Source organism: Bolinopsis microptera, chromosome 1 (assembly GCF_026151205.1).
Source record: "Bolinopsis microptera isolate Bmic1 chromosome 1, MBARI_Bmic_1.0, whole genome shotgun sequence".
In the NCBI taxonomy this organism is placed as follows: domain Eukaryota; kingdom Metazoa; phylum Ctenophora; class Tentaculata; order Lobata; family Bolinopsidae; genus Bolinopsis; species Bolinopsis microptera.
This window is the reverse complement of record NC_087072.1, coordinates 25,747,901-25,767,080: the sequence shown is the minus strand read 5'-3', so window position 1 is coordinate 25,767,080 and position 19,180 is coordinate 25,747,901. Positions and strand designations below refer to the sequence as shown.

The window sequence follows — 19,180 nt, the reverse complement described above, 5'->3', positions numbered from 1 at the left end:
AATTTGAAACTGTGGAATGCAATTACTCATAAGCTCTGATCAGCACTAAATTCGGCCTCAACCTGTCACCTGGCCTTTTACATTTCAGTAGCAGCATGGCACCTGACCTTATACAATTTCAGTAGCAGCATGTCACCTGACCTTAATACATTTCAGTAGCAGCATGTACCTGACCTCTATACATTTCAGTAGCAGCATGTCCACCTGACCTTATAACATTTCAGTAGCAGCATGACCACCTGACCTTTATACATTTCGGTAGCAGCACGTCAACTGACCTATTATACATTTCAGTAGCAGCATGTCACCTGACCTTTTATACATTTTCAGTAGTAGCATGTCACCTGACCTTTATACATTTCAGTAGCAGCATGTCACCTGACCTTTATACATTTCAGTAGCAGCATGTCACCTGGCCTTTATACATTTCAGTAGCAGCATGTCACCTGACCTTTATACATTTCGGTAGCAGCACGTCAACTGACCTTTATACATTTCAGTAGCAGCATGTCACCTGACCTTTATACATTTCAGTAGTAGCATGTCACCTGACCTTTATACATTTCAGTAGCAGCATGTCACCTGACCTTTATACATTTCAGTAGCAGCATGTCACCTGGCCTTTATACATTTCAGTAGCAGCATGTCACCTGACCTTTATACATTTCAGTAGCAGCATGTCTGTTGAGCAAATAGCTCCCCTCATATCTCAGGCCCTCTCGGCTAATAAAAGTGAACAAGATGCAGCCCAGGAGCAACTCAATGTCTTCAAACCGCATCCAGACTATGCCACCAGCCTTCTGTCAATTCTACTCCGACAGGTTAGTCAGTTTTTGTATTTCTTTATTTTTCTAATCTCGTCAAGGGAAATATATCTTAAGACAATTGAAATTTGTTCCTTCTCAAAACATCTCATTTATACTAGATAACTTCAGACGCCCTTCTATCAGTGCGTCAGATGGCAGGTGTACTACTCAAACAGTTTGCAGATAGCTTCCTGGCAGGACTGTCCACACACAGCTACAAAAGAGGTCTCAAGAATAACATTCTCCCAGGTCTGGGGATAGCCTTAGAAAAAATCGGGTTTAGATACTATCCCGGGAATACATTGTCAGATACGGGGGGGGGGGGTGACAGCCTTAGTAAAATCAGGTTAGATACTATCCACTGGAATACATTGTCAGTATATCTGGGGGGGGTGACAGCCTTAGAAAATCAGGTTAAGGATTGCTCACATACTATCCATATACAGGGGGGAGGGGGGGGGGGTTTAGTAAAATCGGGTTAGAGGAGTTGCCACATACTATCCATGATTGTCAGTATATCGGGGGGGGGGGGGGGGGGGGGGGGGGGTTTGGGGGGTTCCTTGTAAAATCGGTTAGAGATTTCTCAGAACTACCCAGTAACCACGGAAATGCATTGTCACTGTGTTGAACCAAAAAAGTAACGTGGGTGTGAACATCGCCCGGATTTTGGGGGGGGGGGGGTGGGGGGGGGGGGGGGGGGGGGGGGGGGGGGGAAAGGCACTGCCCCGATACTGGGGGCGTGTGACACATGCTGCCCTGATATATGGGGGGGGCACATGCTGCCCTGATATCTGGGGGGGGGACATGCTGGGGGGGGGACGGGGGGGGGGGGGGGGGGGGGGGGGGGGGGGGGGTGGTAATGACTACTTTTGGGACTTGGGAATTACGTCAACGATTTACCCCGAGTCCCCATGATTATTAGTCCCCAAAAGTCTCCATTAGTCCCCATTTAGATGAATTTTTAGTCCCCATTAGTCCCCAAAAGTCTCCATTAGTCCCATTTAGTATTTATCCTACTCTAATCTTGGACAAAACATCTCGATCGTATCGTTATTAAACTAACTTGAAAACCATAAAATAACTGTCAAAAATTATGGGGACAAATGGTGAATTACGTCAACAGTTGACCTCTAGTCCCCATGATTTTTTAGTCCCCATTAGTCCCCAAAAGTCTCCATTGGTAGGGGGGGGGGGGGGGGGGGGGGGGATGCAGGACGTCAATTAATGTCAGTATTCCATAAAAAAACCACCAAACTGACTTAGACATTAAATGACATTAATTGACATTAATTGACATTAATTGACATTAATTGACATTAATTTGTCTTGAAATTTGAGATTATCATTATTCGATAAATATTCAAGATATTCACGTCTATGTAAGTTAGACCGGTTTCAAAAAAACAAAATGTCCTTGAATAGTATGAGTATGTTCTTATCTGTTGATCCTTAGGTTCAAAGACCACCAAAAAAAATTTCAGCTTTGAACTCTTCCATCTCGGTCCCCACCGGCCACGCCCATATTTTATTGGTTTCTTATACAGGTAAAATATCTAGAATCGGCTTTTTTTAGTATGAAGGAGTAATGTTAGCTGTTTAAGATTCGTTGTTTTATTCAAATATAAATGTCATGAAGGCCGTTTCGTTTAATGTGGTTTTAAAGTTCTGATGATGTTGATACCACGCCCTTGGCCTTGGATGGCCACGCCCATTAAGAAGAAATTAAATTTCGGAAAAACCGTATTATTTTAGTTTTTATTTGTTTAATGATCTGAATTTTTTCACATTTCACATTTCCAGTATGAGATAGTAGTGAATAATATTGATGATATAAACGTTCTAAAGTGCTAAAAATATGGTAGAACTACATAATCTCTGGTCGAAAAATATCGTGTCAATTAATGTCAGTATTCCAAAATTTTGCAAAACTGACATTGACATTAATTGACATTAATTGACATTAATTGACATTAATTGACATTAATGACATTATTGACGTTGCATCCCCCCATTGGTAGTCATTAAACCCCCCCCCCCCCCCCCCGGGGGGGACACATGCTGCCTTGATACTGGGGGGACACATGCTGCCCTGATGCGTATATCTGCGGGGGGGGGGGGGGGGGGGGGGGCGTATGCTGCCCTGATATGGGGGGGGGGGGGGGGCCGGGTGCCATGAGTATTTTGGTATGTAATGTGATATAGTAACGAGGTTAATGACTGAGTTTTGGTTTCAGGAGCTCTGTGGCAGCTGTAGTATCAGAGATAGCTTGTGTAGATTTCCCGGACAACTGGACGGGGTCTGTTTTGACCAGCTGCTGAGTATGATGGGAACTGGGGATCCTAACCAAGTGCATGGAGTTATGAAGGTTCTCTCTGAACTGGCTAGTGACATTACTGACAGTCAGGTAATGTGAACCACGCTGTGTGTATTATAATGTACTACTTGTAATATCATAAGTTTGGGTTTATACACTCTGTATAAATCTCTTTGACTTGCTTTCGGGCCTATATCTAGCGAGAGCGTACTTCGGTAGGTAGTGTTGTTTATTGCCGAGTACTTGTAATTCTCCTCAATCTATCATTCTCGGTACCTCAGATGGTTAAGTACTATTAACTCTTCAGGTGTACACAGTGGCCCCAGTCCTCTTCCCCCGGCTTATCCAACTCTTCCAAACGGAGACGTTCGGGCCAGCTACACGTGCGCGCGTCCTCTCCATATTCGGAGTGTTTACCACTCTAATAATCAGCCACATGGACACAGTGGACCACGCTGCTAATGAGAACCTACTGTTCCCCATACTGCCAGGTCTGGTGGACACCACTATATCCCTGATAGGAGCTACTGTTTCTGTCAGACAGGATTACAAACTACAGACTGAGTGTGTTAACTTCCTATCTAAACTCGTACAAACTTTCCCTAAACAGATGGGAGATAAGGTGAGTACTATCTAGTAGTGAGTATGCTCTATTGTCCCCCCCCCCCCCCCCCCCCCCCCCCCCCCCTTTAAGGGCTAGTGGTGCCCCTAAACTCGTACATCACGATGTAACTGAGTCGATATATTTTAATGTTGCCATGGGGTGGCAAGTCCCCATACATCGTGGTCCGGTAGTTTCATTGCGTCCTAAATATGAATTTTCATTAAGATTGGACTGAGTTATGAGCTAAAAACTATATGCCCATATTTGGGCATACTCACCAAATTTGATCGATTTTGGCCCATAAATTGGTCAAATATCAACCAACTTTCTAACAGGTATCGAGTGCTCTCCCAGTGCTGTGGACCCTTCTCACCAAGAATGCAGAGAATCACATCACTACAGTTGTAAACAACCCTGACTATGTAGAGGACGATGTTAGCTATTTTACATTTTCACTTCAATTGCTTTTGGTTTCACTATAGCCTTCTCCTAAAATCTTAAACTATTGACATTTGATACCCTCTATATCTAATCCCTAAACTATTCACATGTTCAGGTGGATAGTGACGGATCTGAGATGGGGTCGGGAGTCTGGTACAGGCTATATTCGAGTTTATACAGGCTTTAACGGAACGTAAGAAATACAAGGCTATGATAAGGAAAGTGTTACCTGACGTTCTTTTCTATCTCATCACCTACCTGTCTATACCTGAATACCAGGTATTACCCCGTTATTTACTTTTCTATCCCATCACCTACCTGTCTATACCTGAATACCAGGTATTACCCCCCGTTATTTACTTTTCTATCTCTTCATTATAGAAGTTTCTGAACATTTTGAACAACAATTAAAACAACAATTAAAAATATTCTCAAGTAAAAATCTTTTAATGAAATTTTCATTTTTCACCTATAATTTCAAAAATTAATGTTGCTCACAATCTTCTGAAACGTCCAAAAAGTAACTTTTAGCTGCCCTAGACGATCTTTGGTAAAATACCTATAAATACCTATTATTCCCTCCGATTTCAAAATAGGTATCGGTATTTAATGATATTTATTTATAATATGGTATACCTGCTAGATGGAGTTAGATTGTACAGTAATTGTTAACGTTATGGTATACCTGCTAGAATTAGATTGTACAGTAATTGTTAACGTTATGGTATACCTGCTAGATGGAGTTGTGGAATGTACAGTAATTGGTTAACGTTATGGTATACCTGCGAGAATTTAGATTGTACAGTAATTGTTAACGTTATGGTATACCTGCTAGATGGAGTTAGATTGTACAGTAATTGTTAACGTTATGGTATACCTGCTAGATGGAGTTAGATTGTACAGTAATTGTTAACGTTATGGTATACCTGCTAGAATTTAGATTGTACAGTAATTGTTACGTTATGGTATACCTGCTAGAATGGAGTTAGATTGTACAGTAATTGTTAACGTTATGGTATACCTGCTAGATGGAGTTAGATTGTACAGTAATTGTTAACGTTATGGTATACCTGCTAGATGGAGTTAGATTGTACAGTAATTGTTAACGTTATGGTATACCTGCTAGATGGAGTTAGATTGTACAGTAATTGTTAACGTTATGGTAACTCTGCTAGATGGAGTTAGATTGTACAGTAATTGTTAACGTTATGGTAACTCTGCTAGATGGAGTTAGATTGTACAGTAATTGTTACGTTATGGTATACCTGCTAGATGGAGTTAGATTGTACAGTAATTGTTAACGTTATGGTATACCTGCTAGATGGAGTTAGATTGTACAGTAATTGTTAACGTTATGGTATACCTGCTAGATGGAGTTAGATTGTACAGTATTGTTAACGTTATGGTATACCTGCTAGATGAGTTAGATTGTACAGTAATTGTTAACGTTATGGTAACTCTGCTAGATGGAGTTAGATTGTACAGTAATTGTTAACGTTATGGTATACCCGCTAGATGGAGTTAGATTGTACAGTAATTGTTAACGTTATGGTAACTCTGCTAGATGGAGTTAGATTGTACAGTAATTGTTAACGTTATGGTACACCTGCTAGAATTTAGATTGTACAGTAATTGTTAACGTTATGGTATACCTGCTAGATGGAGTTAGATTGTACAGTAATTGTTAACGTTATGGTATACCTGCTAGATGGAGTTAGATTGGTACAGTAATTGTTAACGTTATGGTATACCTGCTAGATGGAGTTAGATGTACAGTAATTGTTAACGTTATGGTATACCTGCAAGATGGAGTTAGATTGTACAGTAATTGTTAAACGTTAAGGTATACCTGCTAGATGGAGTTAGATTGTACAGTAATTGTTAACGTTATGGTATACTGCTAGATGGAGTTAGATTGTACAGTAATTGTTAACGTTATGGTAACTCTGCTAGATGGAGTTTAGATTGTACAGTAAATGTTAACGTTATGGTATACCTGCTAGATGGAGTTAGATTGTACAGTAATTGTTAACGTTATGGTATACCTGCTAGAATTTATATTGTACAGTAATTGTTAACGTTATGGTATACCTGCTAGAATTTATATTGTACAGTAATTGTTAACGTTATGGTATACCCGCTAGATGGAGTTGTGGAATGTACAGTAATTGTTAACGTTATGGTATACCTGCTAGATGGAGTTAGATTGTACAGTAATTGTTAACGTTATGGTATACCTGCTAGATGGAGTTAGATTGTACAGTAATTGTTAACGTTATGGTATACCTGCTAGAATTTAGATTGTACAGTAATTGTTAACGTTATGGTATACCTGCTAGATGGAGTTGTGGAATGTACAGTAATTGTTAACGTTATGGTATACCTGCTAGATGGAGTTAGATTGTACAGTAATTGTTAACGTTATGGTATACCTGCTAGATGGAGTTAGATTGTACAGTAATTGTTAACGTTATGGTATACCTGCTAGATGGAGTTAGATTGTACAGTAATTGTTAACGTTATGGTATACCTGCTAGAATTTAGATTGTACAGTAATTGTTACGTTATGGTATACCTGCTAGATGGAGTTAGATTGTACAGTAATTGTTAACGTTATGGTATACCTGCTAGATGGAGTTAGATTGTACAGTAATTGTTAACGTTATGGTATACCTGCTAGATGGAGTTGTGGAATGTACAGTAATTGTTAACGTTATGGTAACTCTGCTAGATGGAGTTGTGGAATGAAGACCCAGAGAAGTACGTGGAGGATGATGACGAGGATAGCATGAACTACACCGTAAGAACAGGAGCAATGGAGCTGCTTATGGATCTGGCTACAGAACTGAAGACGTCCTACGTAGAAGCGCTCATGAACGCCATCACGCGACACATCTCCTCCTGCGGGAATATCGCGGAGGGGTATAACTGGAAGTTATATGAAGCGTGTGCAACAGCCATGAACATCAGTGGAGACGTGGTGGAAGAGTGTTTGGAGGCTAAGAAGGTGGATTTCAACTTTGGAGCTTTCTACAACACGGTTGTGTTGCCCGGACTAAATGTAGATAAGCCTTATCTACGAGGGAGACTGATATGGATGACAGGGAGTTACATTAAGCGCCTCCCCTCGGAAGAGTCACTCAACACGCTGTTAGAACACACCTGCTCTGCTCTCAAACCAGGCACTCCTGCTGCAGTTATGATAGGTGCTATGAAGGGGGTCTACGCTATGTGTGCTGAGCTCACTGAACCAGAAGAGAAACTGGTAATACTTTTTATTCTACACCGCCATTTTTATTATACGGTTTCGCATTTCAGTGGGAATTTGATATCACCACTGCAAACTTTACTTAGAAAAGTACAAACAAGTATGTACTGTTTCAGGTATTGCACAAGTCAATGGAGCTTATAATCCCCTCTCTGTTTGACCTGGCAGGTAACATGGAGGGTGACCTCCTCATGCTCTGTCTAGACGCCCTCAGAGTCAGTGTGGGCTTCAGACCTGATATTGTAGCTGTAGAGGCAGACAAAGTCAACACGTTCCTGGTCGAGCTGTTCGTTAAACACGCTAGTGACACTTTCGTCGTCAGTCAGGTTGCAACTTAAACAATTAATCAAATCAGGTTGAACCTTAAACAATTAATTAAATCAGGTTGAAAGTACTCAATTTTTTCCACAACAAACCATTTATATGGTCCATATTCCCTAACTCCCTCTCAGTATAATATTTCATCCCTAACCCCCTGGCCCCTATGTCTGGTCCCTAACCCCCTATATCTGGTCCCTAACCCCCTATATCTGATCCTGTCCCTTACCCCCCTATATCTGGTCCCTAACCCCCTATATCTGGTCCCTAACCCCCTATATCTGGTCCCTAACCCCCTATATCTGGTCCCTAACCCCCCTATATCTGGTCCCTAACCTCCTATATCTGGTCCCTTACCCCCCTATATCTGGTCCCTAACCCTAACCCCCTATATCTGGTCCCTAACCTCCTATATCTGGTCCCTTACCCCCCTATATCTGGTCCCTAACCCCCTATATCTGGTCCCTAACCTCCTATATCTGGTCCCTTACCCCCCTATATCTGGTCCCTAACCCTCCTATATCTGGTCCCTAACCCCCTATATCTATTATCTAGTCCCTAACCCCCTATATCTGGTCCCTAACCCCCTATATCTGGTCCCTAACCCCCCTATATCTGGTCCCTAACCCCCCTATATCTGGTCCCTAACCCTCCTATATCTGGTCCCTAACCCCCTATATCTGGTCCCTAACCCCCTATATCTGATCCCTTACCCCCCTATATCTGGTCCCTAACCCTAACCCCCTATATCTGGTCCCTAACCTCCTATATCTGGTCCCTTACCCCCCTATATCTGGTCCCTAACCCCCTATATCTGGTCCCTAACCTCCTATATCTGGTCCCTTACCCCCCTATATCTGGTCCCTAACCCTCCTATATCTGGTCCCTAACCCCCTATATCTATTATCTAGTCCCTAACCCCCTATATCTGGTCCCTAACCCCCTATATCTGGTCCCTAACCCCCCTATATCTGGTCCCTAACCCCCCTATATCTGGTCCCTAACCCTCCTATATCTGGTCCCTAACCCCCTATATCTGGTCCCTAACCCCCTATATCTGGTCCCTAACCCCCTATATCTGGTCCCTAACCCCCTATATCTGATCCCTAACCCCCTATATCTGGTCCCTAACCCTCCTATATCTGGTCCCTAACCCTCCTATATCTGGTCCCTAACCCCCTATATCTGGTCCCTAACCCCCCTATATCTGGTCCCTAACCCCCCTATATCTGGTCCCTAACCCTCCTATATCTGGTCCCTAACCCCCTATATCTGGTCCCTAACCCCCTATATCTGATCCCTAACCCCCTATATCTGATCCCTAACCCCCCTATATCTGGTCCCTAACCCCCCTATATCTGGTCCCTAACCCCCCTATATATGGTCCCTAACCCTCTATATCTGGTCCCTAACCCCCCTATATCTGGTCCCTAACCCCCCTATATATGGTCCCTAACCCCCCTATATCTGGTCCTTTACCCCCCTATATATGGTCCCTAACCCTCTTACTCTCAGGTTAATGACGTGCTGATAACTCTAGCTGAAATACCGGAATGTAGAGGGTCTATACAGAACAATGTAGTACCCGTCCTGCTCCAGATTCTAAGATCCCCCACTGCTACTTCTCCTAAGAAGCAGAGCGAGGAGGATGAGGAGGACATGAGAACTGAGGTCCTAGATCTCCTCACTACTTTCATCAGGAAAACTCCTCCTCCTCTACCTGATGTGAGTTTTCAGTCTTTAGTTATACCTAACTAATCTCCCCTCCCCCAGGTGTATACCTCACTAATCTCCCCTCCCCCAGCCCCCAGGTGTATACCTCACTAATCTCACTAATCTTCCCTCCCCCAGGTGTATACCTCACTAATCTCCCCTCCCCCAGGTGTATACCTCACTAATCTCCCCTCCCCCAGGTGTATACCTCACTAATCTCCCTCCCCCAGGTGTATACCTCACTAATCTCCCCTCCCCCAGGTGTATACCTCACTAATGTCCCCTCCCCCAGGTGTATACCTCACTAATCTCCCCGCCCCCAGGTGTATACTTCACTAATCTCCCCTCCCCCAGGTGTATACCTCACTAATCTCCCCGCCCCCAGGTGTATACCTCACTAATCTCCCCTCCCCCAGGTGTATACCTCACTAATCTCCCCTCCCCCAGGTGTATACCTCACTAATCTCCCCTCCCCCAGGTGTATACCTCACTAATCTCCCCTCCCCCGGGTGTATACCTCACATATACCTCACTAATCTCCCCTCCAGCTCCCCAAGGTGTATACCTCACATATACCTCACTAATCTCACATCTCCCTCAGGTGTATACCTCACTAATCTCCCCTCCCCCAGGTGTATACCTCACTAATGTCCCCTCCCCCAGGTGTATACCTCACTAATCTCCCCTCCCCCAGGTGTATACCTCACTAATCTCCCCTCCCCCAGGTGTATACCTCACTAATCTCCCCTCCCCCAGGTGTATACCTCACTAATCTCCCCTCCCCCAGGTGTATACCTCACTAATCTCCCCTCCCCCAGGTGTATACCTCACTAATCTCCCTTCCCCCAGGTGTATACCTCACTAATCTCCCCTCCCCCAGGTGTATACCTCACTAATCTCCCCTCCCCCAGGTGTATACCTCACTAATCCCCCTCCCCAGGTGTATACCTCACTAATCTCCCCTCCCCCAGGTGTATACCTCACTAATTCCCCCTCCCCCAAGTGTATACCTCACTAATCTCCCCTCCCCCAGGTGTATACTTCACTAATCTCCCCTCCCCCAGGTGTATACCTCACTAATCTCCCCGCCCCCAGGTGTATACCTCACTAATCTCCCCTCCCCCAGGTGTATACCTCACTAATCTCCCCTCCCCCAGGTGTATACCTCACTAATCTCCCCTCCCCCAGGTGTATACCTCACTAATCTCCCCTCCCCCGGGTGTATACCTCACATATACCTCACTAATCTCCCCTCCAGCTCCCCAAGGTGTATACCTCACATATACCTCACTAATCTCACATCTCCCTCAGGTGTATACCTCACTAATCTCCCCTCCCCCAGGTGTATACCTCACTAATGTCCCCTCCCCCAGGTGTATACCTCACTAATCTCCCCTCCCCCAGGTGTATACCTCACTAATCTCCCCTCCCCAGGTGTATACCTCACTAATCTCCCCTCCCCCAGGTGTATACCTCACTAATCCCCCTCCCCAGGTGTATACCTCACTAATCTCCCCTCCCCCAGGTGTATACCTCACTAATCTCCCCTCCCCCAGGTGTATACCTCACTAATCTCCCCTCCCCCAGGTGTATACCTCACTAATCTCCCCTCCCCTAGGTGCAGGTGTATACCTCACTAATCTCCCCTCCCCCAGGCCAGGTGTATACCTCACTAATATCCCCTCCCCCAGGTGTATACCTCACTAATCTCCCCGCCCCCAGGTGTATACCTCACTAATGTCCCCTCCCCCAGGTTTATACCTCACTAATCTCCCCTCCCCCAGGTGTATACCTCACTAATATCCCCTCCCCCAGGTGTATACCTCACTAATCTCCCCTCCCCCAGGTGTATACCTCACTAATGTCCCCTCCCCCAGGTGTATACCTCACTAATCTCCCCGCCCCCAGGTGTATACTTCACTAATCTCCCCTCCCCCAGGTGTATACCTCACTAATCTCCCCTCCCCCAGGTGTATACCTCACTAATCTCCCCGCCCCCAGGTGTATACCTCACTAATGTCCCCTCCCCCAGGTTTATACCTCACTAATCTCCCCTCCCCCAGGTGTATACCTCACTAATATCCCCTCCCCCAGGTGTATACCTCACTAATCTCCCCTCCCCCAGGTGTATACCTCACTAATGTCCCCTCCCCCAGGTGTATACCTCACTAATCTCCCCTCCCCCAGGTGTATACCTCACTAATCTCCCCTCTCCCCAGGTGTATACCTCACTAATCTCCCCTCCCCAGGTGTATACCTCACTAATCTCCCCTCCCCCAGGTGTATACCTCACTAATCTCCCCTCCCCCAGGTGTATACCTCACTAATCTCCCCTCCCCCAGGTGTATACCTCACTAATCTCCCCTCCCCCAGGTGTATACCTCACTAATCTCCCCTCCCCCAGGTGTATACCTCACTAATCTCCCCTCCCCCAGGTGTATACCTCACTAATCTCCCCTCCCCCAGGTGTATACCTCACTAATCTCCCCTCCCCCAGGTGTATACCTCACTAATCTCCCCTCCCCCAGGTGTATACCTCACTAATCTCCCCTCCCCCAGGTGTATACCTCACTAATCTCCCCTCCCCCAGGTGTATACCTCACTAATCTCCCCTCTCCCCAGGTGTATACCTCACTAATCTCCCCTCCCCAGGTGTATACCTCACTAATCTCCCCTCCCCCAGGTGTATACCTCACTAATCTCCCCTCCCCCAGGTGTATACCTCACTAATCTCCCCTCCCCCAGGTGTATACCTCACTAATCTCCCCTCCCCCAGGTGTATACCTCACTAATCTCCCCTCCCCCAGGTGTATACCTCACTAATCTCCCCTCTCCCCAGGTGTATACCTCACTAATCCCCCTCCCCAGGTGTATACCTCACTAATCTCCCCTCCCCCAGGTGTATACCTCACTAATCTCCCCTCCCCCAGGTGTATACCTCACTAATCTCCCCTCCCCTAGGTGCAGGTGTATACCTCACTAATCTCCCCTCCCCCAGGCCAGGTGTATACCTCACTAATATCCCCTCCCCCAGGTGTATACCTCACTAATCTCCCCGCCCCCAGGTGTATACCTCACTAATGTCCCCTCCCCCAGGTTTATACCTCACTAATCTCCCCTCCCCCAGGTGTATACCTCACTAATATCCCCTCCCCCAGGTGTATACCTCACTAATCTCCCCTCCCCCAGGTGTATACCTCACTAATGTCCCCTCCCCCAGGTGTATACCTCACTAATCTCCCCGCCCCCAGGTGTATACTTCACTAATCTCCCCTCCCCCAGGTGTATACCTCACTAATCTCCCCTCCCCCAGGTGTATACCTCACTAATCTCCCCTCCCCCAGGCCAGGTGTATACCTCACTAATATCCCCTCCCCCAGGTGTATACCTCACTAATCTCCCCGCCCCCAGGTGTATACCTCACTAATGTCCCCTCCCCCAGGTTTATACCTCACTAATCTCCCCTCCCCCAGGTGTATACCTCACTAATATCCCCTCCCCCAGGTGTATACCTCACTAATCTCCCCTCCCCCAGGTGTATACCTCACTAATGTCCCCTCCCCCAGGTGTATACCTCACTAATCTCCCCGCCCCCAGGTGTATACCTCACTAATCTCCCCTCCCCCAGGTGTATACCTCACTAATCTCCCCTCCCCCAGGTGTATACCTCACTAATCTCCCCTCCCCCAGGTGTATACCTCACTAATCTCCCCTCCCCCAGGTGTATACCTCACTAATCTCCCCTCCCCCAGGTGTATACCTCACTAATCTCCCCTCCCCCAGGTGTATACCTCACTAATCTCCCCTCCCCCAGGTGTATACCTCACTAATCTCCCCTCCCCCAGGTGTATACCTCACTAATCTCCCCTCCCCCAGGTGTATACCTCACTAATCTCCCCTCCCCCAGGTGTATACCTCACTAATCTCCCCTCCCCCAGGTGTATACCTCACTAATCTCCCCTCTCCCCAGGTGTATACCTCACTAATCTCCCCTCCCCAGGTGTATACCTCACTAATCTCCCCTCCCCCAGGTGTATACCTCACTAATCTCCCCTCCCCCAGGTGTATACCTCACTAATCTCCCCTCCCCCAGGTGTATACCTCACTAATCTCCCCTCCCCCAGGTGTATACCTCACTAATCTCCCCTCCCCCAGGTGTATACCTCACTAATCTCCCCTCTCCCCAGGTGTATACCTCACTAATCCCCCTCCCCAGGTGTATACCTCACTAATCTCCCCTCCCCCAGGTGTATACCTCACTAATCTCCCCTCCCCCAGGTGTATACCTCACTAATCTCCCCTCCCCTAGGTGCAGGTGTATACCTCACTAATCTCCCCTCCCCCAGGCCAGGTGTATACCTCACTAATATCCCCTCCCCCAGGTGTATACCTCACTAATCTCCCCGCCCCCAGGTGTATACCTCACTAATGTCCCCTCCCCCAGGTTTATACCTCACTAATCTCCCCTCCCCCAGGTGTATACCTCACTAATATCCCCTCCCCCAGGTGTATACCTCACTAATCTCCCCTCCCCCAGGTGTATACCTCACTAATGTCCCCTCCCCCAGGTGTATACCTCACTAATCTCCCCGCCCCCAGGTGTATACTTCACTAATCTCCCCTCCCCCAGGTGTATACCTCACTAATCTCCCCTCCCCCAGGTGTATACCTCACTAATCTCCCCTCCCCCAGGCCAGGTGTATACCTCACTAATATCCCCTCCCCCAGGTGTATACCTCACTAATCTCCCCGCCCCCAGGTGTATACCTCACTAATGTCCCCTCCCCCAGGTTTATACCTCACTAATCTCCCCTCCCCCAGGTGTATACCTCACTAATATCCCCTCCCCCAGGTGTATACCTCACTAATCTCCCCTCCCCCAGGTGTATACCTCACTAATGTCCCCTCCCCCAGGTGTATACCTCACTAATCTCCCCGCCCCCAGGTGTATACTTCACTAATCTCCCCTCCCCCAGGTGTATACCTCACTAATCTCCCCTCCCCCAGGTGTATACCTCACTAATCTCCCCTCCCCCAGGTGTATACCTCACTAATCTCCCCTCCCCCAGGTGTATACCTCACTAATCTCCCCTCCCCCAGGTGTATACCTCACTAATCTCCCCTCCCCCAGGTGTATACCTCACTAATCTCCCCTCTCCCCAGGTGTATACCTCACTAATCTCCCCTCCCCAGGTGTATACCTCACTAATCTCCCCTCCCCCAGGTGTATACCTCACTAATCTCCCCTCCCCCAGGTGTATACCTCACTAATCTCCCCTCCCCCAGGTGTATACCTCACTAATCTCCCCTCCCCCAGGTGTATACCTCACTAATCTCCCCTCCCCCAGGTGTATACCTCACTAATCTCCCCTCTCCCCAGGTGTATACCTCACTAATCCCCCTCCCCAGGTGTATACCTCACTAATCTCCCCTCCCCCAGGTGTATACCTCACTAATCTCCCCTCCCCCAGGTGTATACCTCACTAATCTCCCCTCCCCTAGGTGCAGGTGTATACCTCACTAATCTCCCCTCCCCCAGGCCAGGTGTATACCTCACTAATATCCCCTCCCCCAGGTGTATACCTCACTAATCTCCCCGCCCCCAGGTGTATACCTCACTAATGTCCCCTCCCCCAGGTTTATACCTCACTAATCTCCCCTCCCCCAGGTGTATACCTCACTAATATCCCCTCCCCCAGGTGTATACCTCACTAATCTCCCCTCCCCCAGGTGTATACCTCACTAATGTCCCCTCCCCCAGGTGTATACCTCACTAATCTCCCCGCCCCCAGGTGTATACTTCACTAATCTCCCCTCCCCCAGGTGTATACCTCACTAATCTCCCCTCCCCCAGGTGTATACCTCACTAATCTCCCCTCCCCCAGGCCAGGTGTATACCTCACTAATATCCCCTCCCCCAGGTGTATACCTCACTAATCTCCCCGCCCCCAGGTGTATACCTCACTAATGTCCCCTCCCCCAGGTTTATACCTCACTAATCTCCCCTCCCCCAGGTGTATACCTCACTAATATCCCCTCCCCCAGGTGTATACCTCACTAATCTCCCCTCCCCCAGGTGTATACCTCACTAATGTCCCCTCCCCCAGGTGTATACCTCACTAATCTCCCCGCCCCCAGGTGTATACTTCACTAATCTCCCCTCCCCCAGGTGTATACCTCACTAATCTCCCCTCCCCCAGGTGTATACCTCACTAATCTCCCCTCCCCCAGGTGTATACCTCACTAATCTCCCCGCCCCCAGGTGTATACCTCACTAATGTCCCCTCCCCCAGGTGTATACCTCACTAATGTCCCCTCCCCCAGGTGTATACCTCACTAATCTCCCCTCCCCCAGGTGTATACCTCACTAATCTCCCCTCTCCCCAGGTGTATACCTCACTAATCTCCCCTCCCCAGGTGTATACCTCACTAATCTCCCCTCCCCCAGGTGTATACCTCACTAATCTCCCCTCCCCCAGGTGTATACCTCACTAATCTCCCCGCCCCAGGTGTATACTTCACTAATCTCCCCTCCCCCAGGTGTATACCTCACTAATCTCCCCTCCCCCAGGTGTATACCTCACTAATCTCCCCTCCCCCAGGTGTATACCTCACTAATCTCCCCTCCCCCAGGTGTATACCTCACTAATCTCCCCTCCCCCAGGTGTATACCTCACTAATCTCCCCTCCCCCAGGTGTATACCTCACTAATCTCCCCTCCCCCAGGTGTATACCTCACTAATCTCCTCTCTCCCCAGGTGTATACCTCACTAATCTCCCTTCCCCCAGGTGTATACCTCACTAATCTCCCCTCTCCCCAGGTGTATACCTCACTAATCTCCCCTCCCCAGGTTTATACCTAACTAATCTCTCCTCCCCCAGGTGTATACCTCACTAATCTCCCCTCCCCCAGGTGTATACCTCACTAATCCCCCCTCCCCCAGGTGTATACCTCACTAATCTCCCCTCCCCAGGTGTATACCTCACTAATCTCCCCTCCCCCAGGTGTATACCTCACTAATCCCCCCTCCCCCAGGTGTATACCTCACTAATCTCCCCTCCCCAGGTGTATACCTCACTAATCTCCCCTCCCCCAGGTGTATACCTCACTAATCTCCCCTCCCCCAGGTGTATACCTCACTAATCTCCCCTCCCCCAGGTGTATACCTCACTAATCCCCCCTCCCCCAGGTGTATACCTCACTAATCTCCCCTCCCCAGGTGTATACCTCACTAATCTCCCCTCCCCCAGGTGTATACCTCACTAATCTCCCCTCCCCCCAGGTGTATACCTCACTAATCTCCCTTCCCCCAGGTGTATACCTCACTAATCTCCCCTCTCCCCAGGTGTATACCTCACTAATCTCCCCTCCCCAGGTGTATACCTCACTAATCTCCCCTCCCCCAGGTGTATACCTCACTAATCTCCCCTCCCCCAGGTGTATACCTCACTAATCCCCCCTCCCCCAGGTGTATACCTCACTCATCTCCCCTCCCCCAGGTGTATACCTCACTAATCTCCCCTCCCCCAGGTGTATACCTCACTAATCTCCCCTCCCCCAGGTGTATACCTCACTAATCTCCCCTCCCCCAGGTGTATACCTCACTAATCTCCCCTCCCCCAGGTGTATACCTCACTAATCCCCCCTCCCCCAGGTGTATACCTCACTAATCTCCCCTCCCCAGGTGTATACCTCACTAATCTCCCCTCCCCCAGGTGTATACCTCACTAATCTCCCCTCCCCCCAGGTGTATACCTCACTAATCTCCCTTCCCCCAGGTGTATACCTCACTAATCTCCCCTCTCCCCAGGTGTATACCTCACTAATCTCCCCTCCCCAGGTGTATACCTCACTAATCTCCCCTCCCCCAGGTGTATACCTCACTAATCTCCCCTCCCCCAGGTGTATACCTCACTAATCCCCCCTCCCCCAGGTGTATACCTCACTAATCTCCCCTCCCCCAGGTGTATACCTCACTAATCTCCCCTCCCCCAGGTGTATACCTCACTAATCTCCCCTCCCCCAGGTGTATACCTCACTAATCTCCCCTCTCCCCAGGTGTATACCTCACTAATCTCCCCTCCCCCAGGTGTATACCTCACTAATCTCCCCTCTCCCCAGGTGTATACCTCACTAATCTCCCCTCCCCAGGTGTATACCTCACTAATCTCCCCTCCCCCAGGTGTATACCTCACTAATCTCCCCTCCCCCAGGTGTATACCTCACTAATCCCCCCTCCCCCAGGTGTATACCTCACTAATCTCCCCTCCCCCAGGTGTATACCTCACTAATCTCCCCTCCCCCAGGTGTATACCTCACTAATCTCCCCTCCCCCAGGTGTATACCTCACTAATCTCCCCTCCCCCAGGTGTATACCTCACTAATCTCCCCTCCCCCAGGTGTATACCTCACTAATCTCCCCTCCCCCAGGTGTATACCTCACTAATCTCCCCTCCCCCAGGTGTATACCTCACTAATCTCCCCTCCCCCAGGTGTATACCTCACTAATCTTCCCTCCCCCAGGTGTATACCTCACTAATCTCCCCTCCCCCAGGTGTATACCTCACTAATCTCCCCTCCCCCAGGTGTATACCTCACTAATCTCCCCTCCCCCAGGTGTATACCTCACTAATCTCCCCTCCCCCAGGTGTATACCTCACTAATCTCCCCTCCCCCAGGTGTATACCTCACTAATCTCCCCTCCCCCAGGTGTATACCTCACTAATCTCCCCTCCCCCAGGTGTATACCTCACTAATCTCCCCTCCCCCAGGTGTATACCTCACTAATCTCCCCTCCCCCAGGTGTATACCTCACTAATCTCCCCTCCCCCAGGTGTATACCTCACTAATCTCCCCTCCCCCCAGGTGTATACCTCACTAATCTCCCCTCCCCCAGGTGTATACCTCACTAATCTCCCCTCCCCCCAGGTGTATACCTCACTAATCTCCCTTCCCCCAGGTGTATACCTCACTAATCTCCCCTCTCCCCAGGTGTATACCTCACTAATCTCCCCTCCCCAGGTGTATACCTCACTAATCTCCCCTCCCCCAGGTGTATACCTCACTAATCTCCCCTCCCCCAGGTGTATACCTCACTAATCTCCCCTCCCCTAGGTGCATACCTCACTAATCTCCCCTCCCCCAGGTGTATACCTCACTAATCTCCCCTCCCCCAGGTGTATACCTCACTAATCTCCCCGCCCCCAGGTGTATACCTCACTAATCCCCCCTCCCCCAGGTGTATACCTCACTAATCTCCCCTCCCCCAGGTGTATACCTCACTAATCTCCCCTCCCCCAGGTGTATACCTCACTAATCTCCCCTCCCCCAGGTGTATACCTCACTAATCTCCCCTCCCCCAGGTGTATACCTCACTAATCCCCCCTCCCCCAGGTGTATACCTCACTAATCTCCCCTCCCCCAGGTGTATACCTCACTAATCTCCCCTCCCCCAGGTGTATACCTCACTAATCTCCCCGCCCCCAGGTGTATACCTCACTAATCCCCCCTCCCCCAGGTGTATACCTCACTAATCTCCCCTCCCCCAGGTGTATACCTCACTAATCTCCCCTCTCCCCAGGTGTATACCTCACTAATCTCCCCTCCCCCAGGTGTATACCTCACTAATCTCCCCTCTCCCCAGGTGTATACCTCACTAATCTCCCCTCCCCAGGTGTATACCTCACTAATCTCCCCTCCCCCAGGTGTATACCT

General features: G+C 48.5%; 2 protein-coding genes across 2 annotated transcripts in view; both read left to right on the top strand.

Annotated features, from left to right (window-relative positions):
• Positions 1 to 3,089: 3,089 nt before the first annotated feature.
• LOC134826856 (importin-9-like) lies at positions 3,090 to 4,377 on the top strand. Its single transcript, XM_063839362.1, has 4 exons — positions 3,090 to 3,211; positions 3,429 to 3,743; positions 4,061 to 4,159; positions 4,282 to 4,377. The coding sequence occupies exons 1-4, from the start codon at positions 3,128 to 3,130 to the stop codon at positions 4,351 to 4,353; spliced, it is 570 nt and encodes a 189-aa protein (XP_063695432.1). The 5' UTR covers positions 3,090 to 3,127; the 3' UTR covers positions 4,354 to 4,377.
• LOC134826835 (importin-9-like) overlaps positions 4,282 to 19,180 on the top strand; it is a 26,862-nt gene continuing 11,963 nt past the window's right edge. Inside the window, exons 1-4 of the mRNA XM_063839342.1 lie at positions 4,282 to 4,445; positions 6,898 to 7,431; positions 7,551 to 7,760; positions 9,268 to 9,477. Coding sequence (XP_063695412.1) covers positions 4,377 to 4,445; positions 6,898 to 7,431; positions 7,551 to 7,760; positions 9,268 to 9,477 — 1,023 coding nt within the window. The 5' untranslated portion in view covers positions 4,282 to 4,376. The remainder of the gene's footprint in view (positions 4,446 to 6,897; positions 7,432 to 7,550; positions 7,761 to 9,267; positions 9,478 to 19,180) is intronic.

Bases quoted from the DNA above. Each gene is read 5' to 3' on its own strand.
- LOC134826856 (XM_063839362.1), top strand. From the start codon at position 3,128: ATGATGGGAACTGGGGATCCTAACCAAGTGCATGGAGTTATGAAGGTT. The intron at 3,212-3,428 runs GTAATGTGAACC...TTAACTCTTCAG, and splicing joins GTGACATTACTGACAGTCAG to GTGTACACAGTGGCCCCAGT. The intron at 3,744-4,060 runs GTGAGTACTATC...ACTTTCTAACAG, and splicing joins CTAAACAGATGGGAGATAAG to GTATCGAGTGCTCTCCCAGT.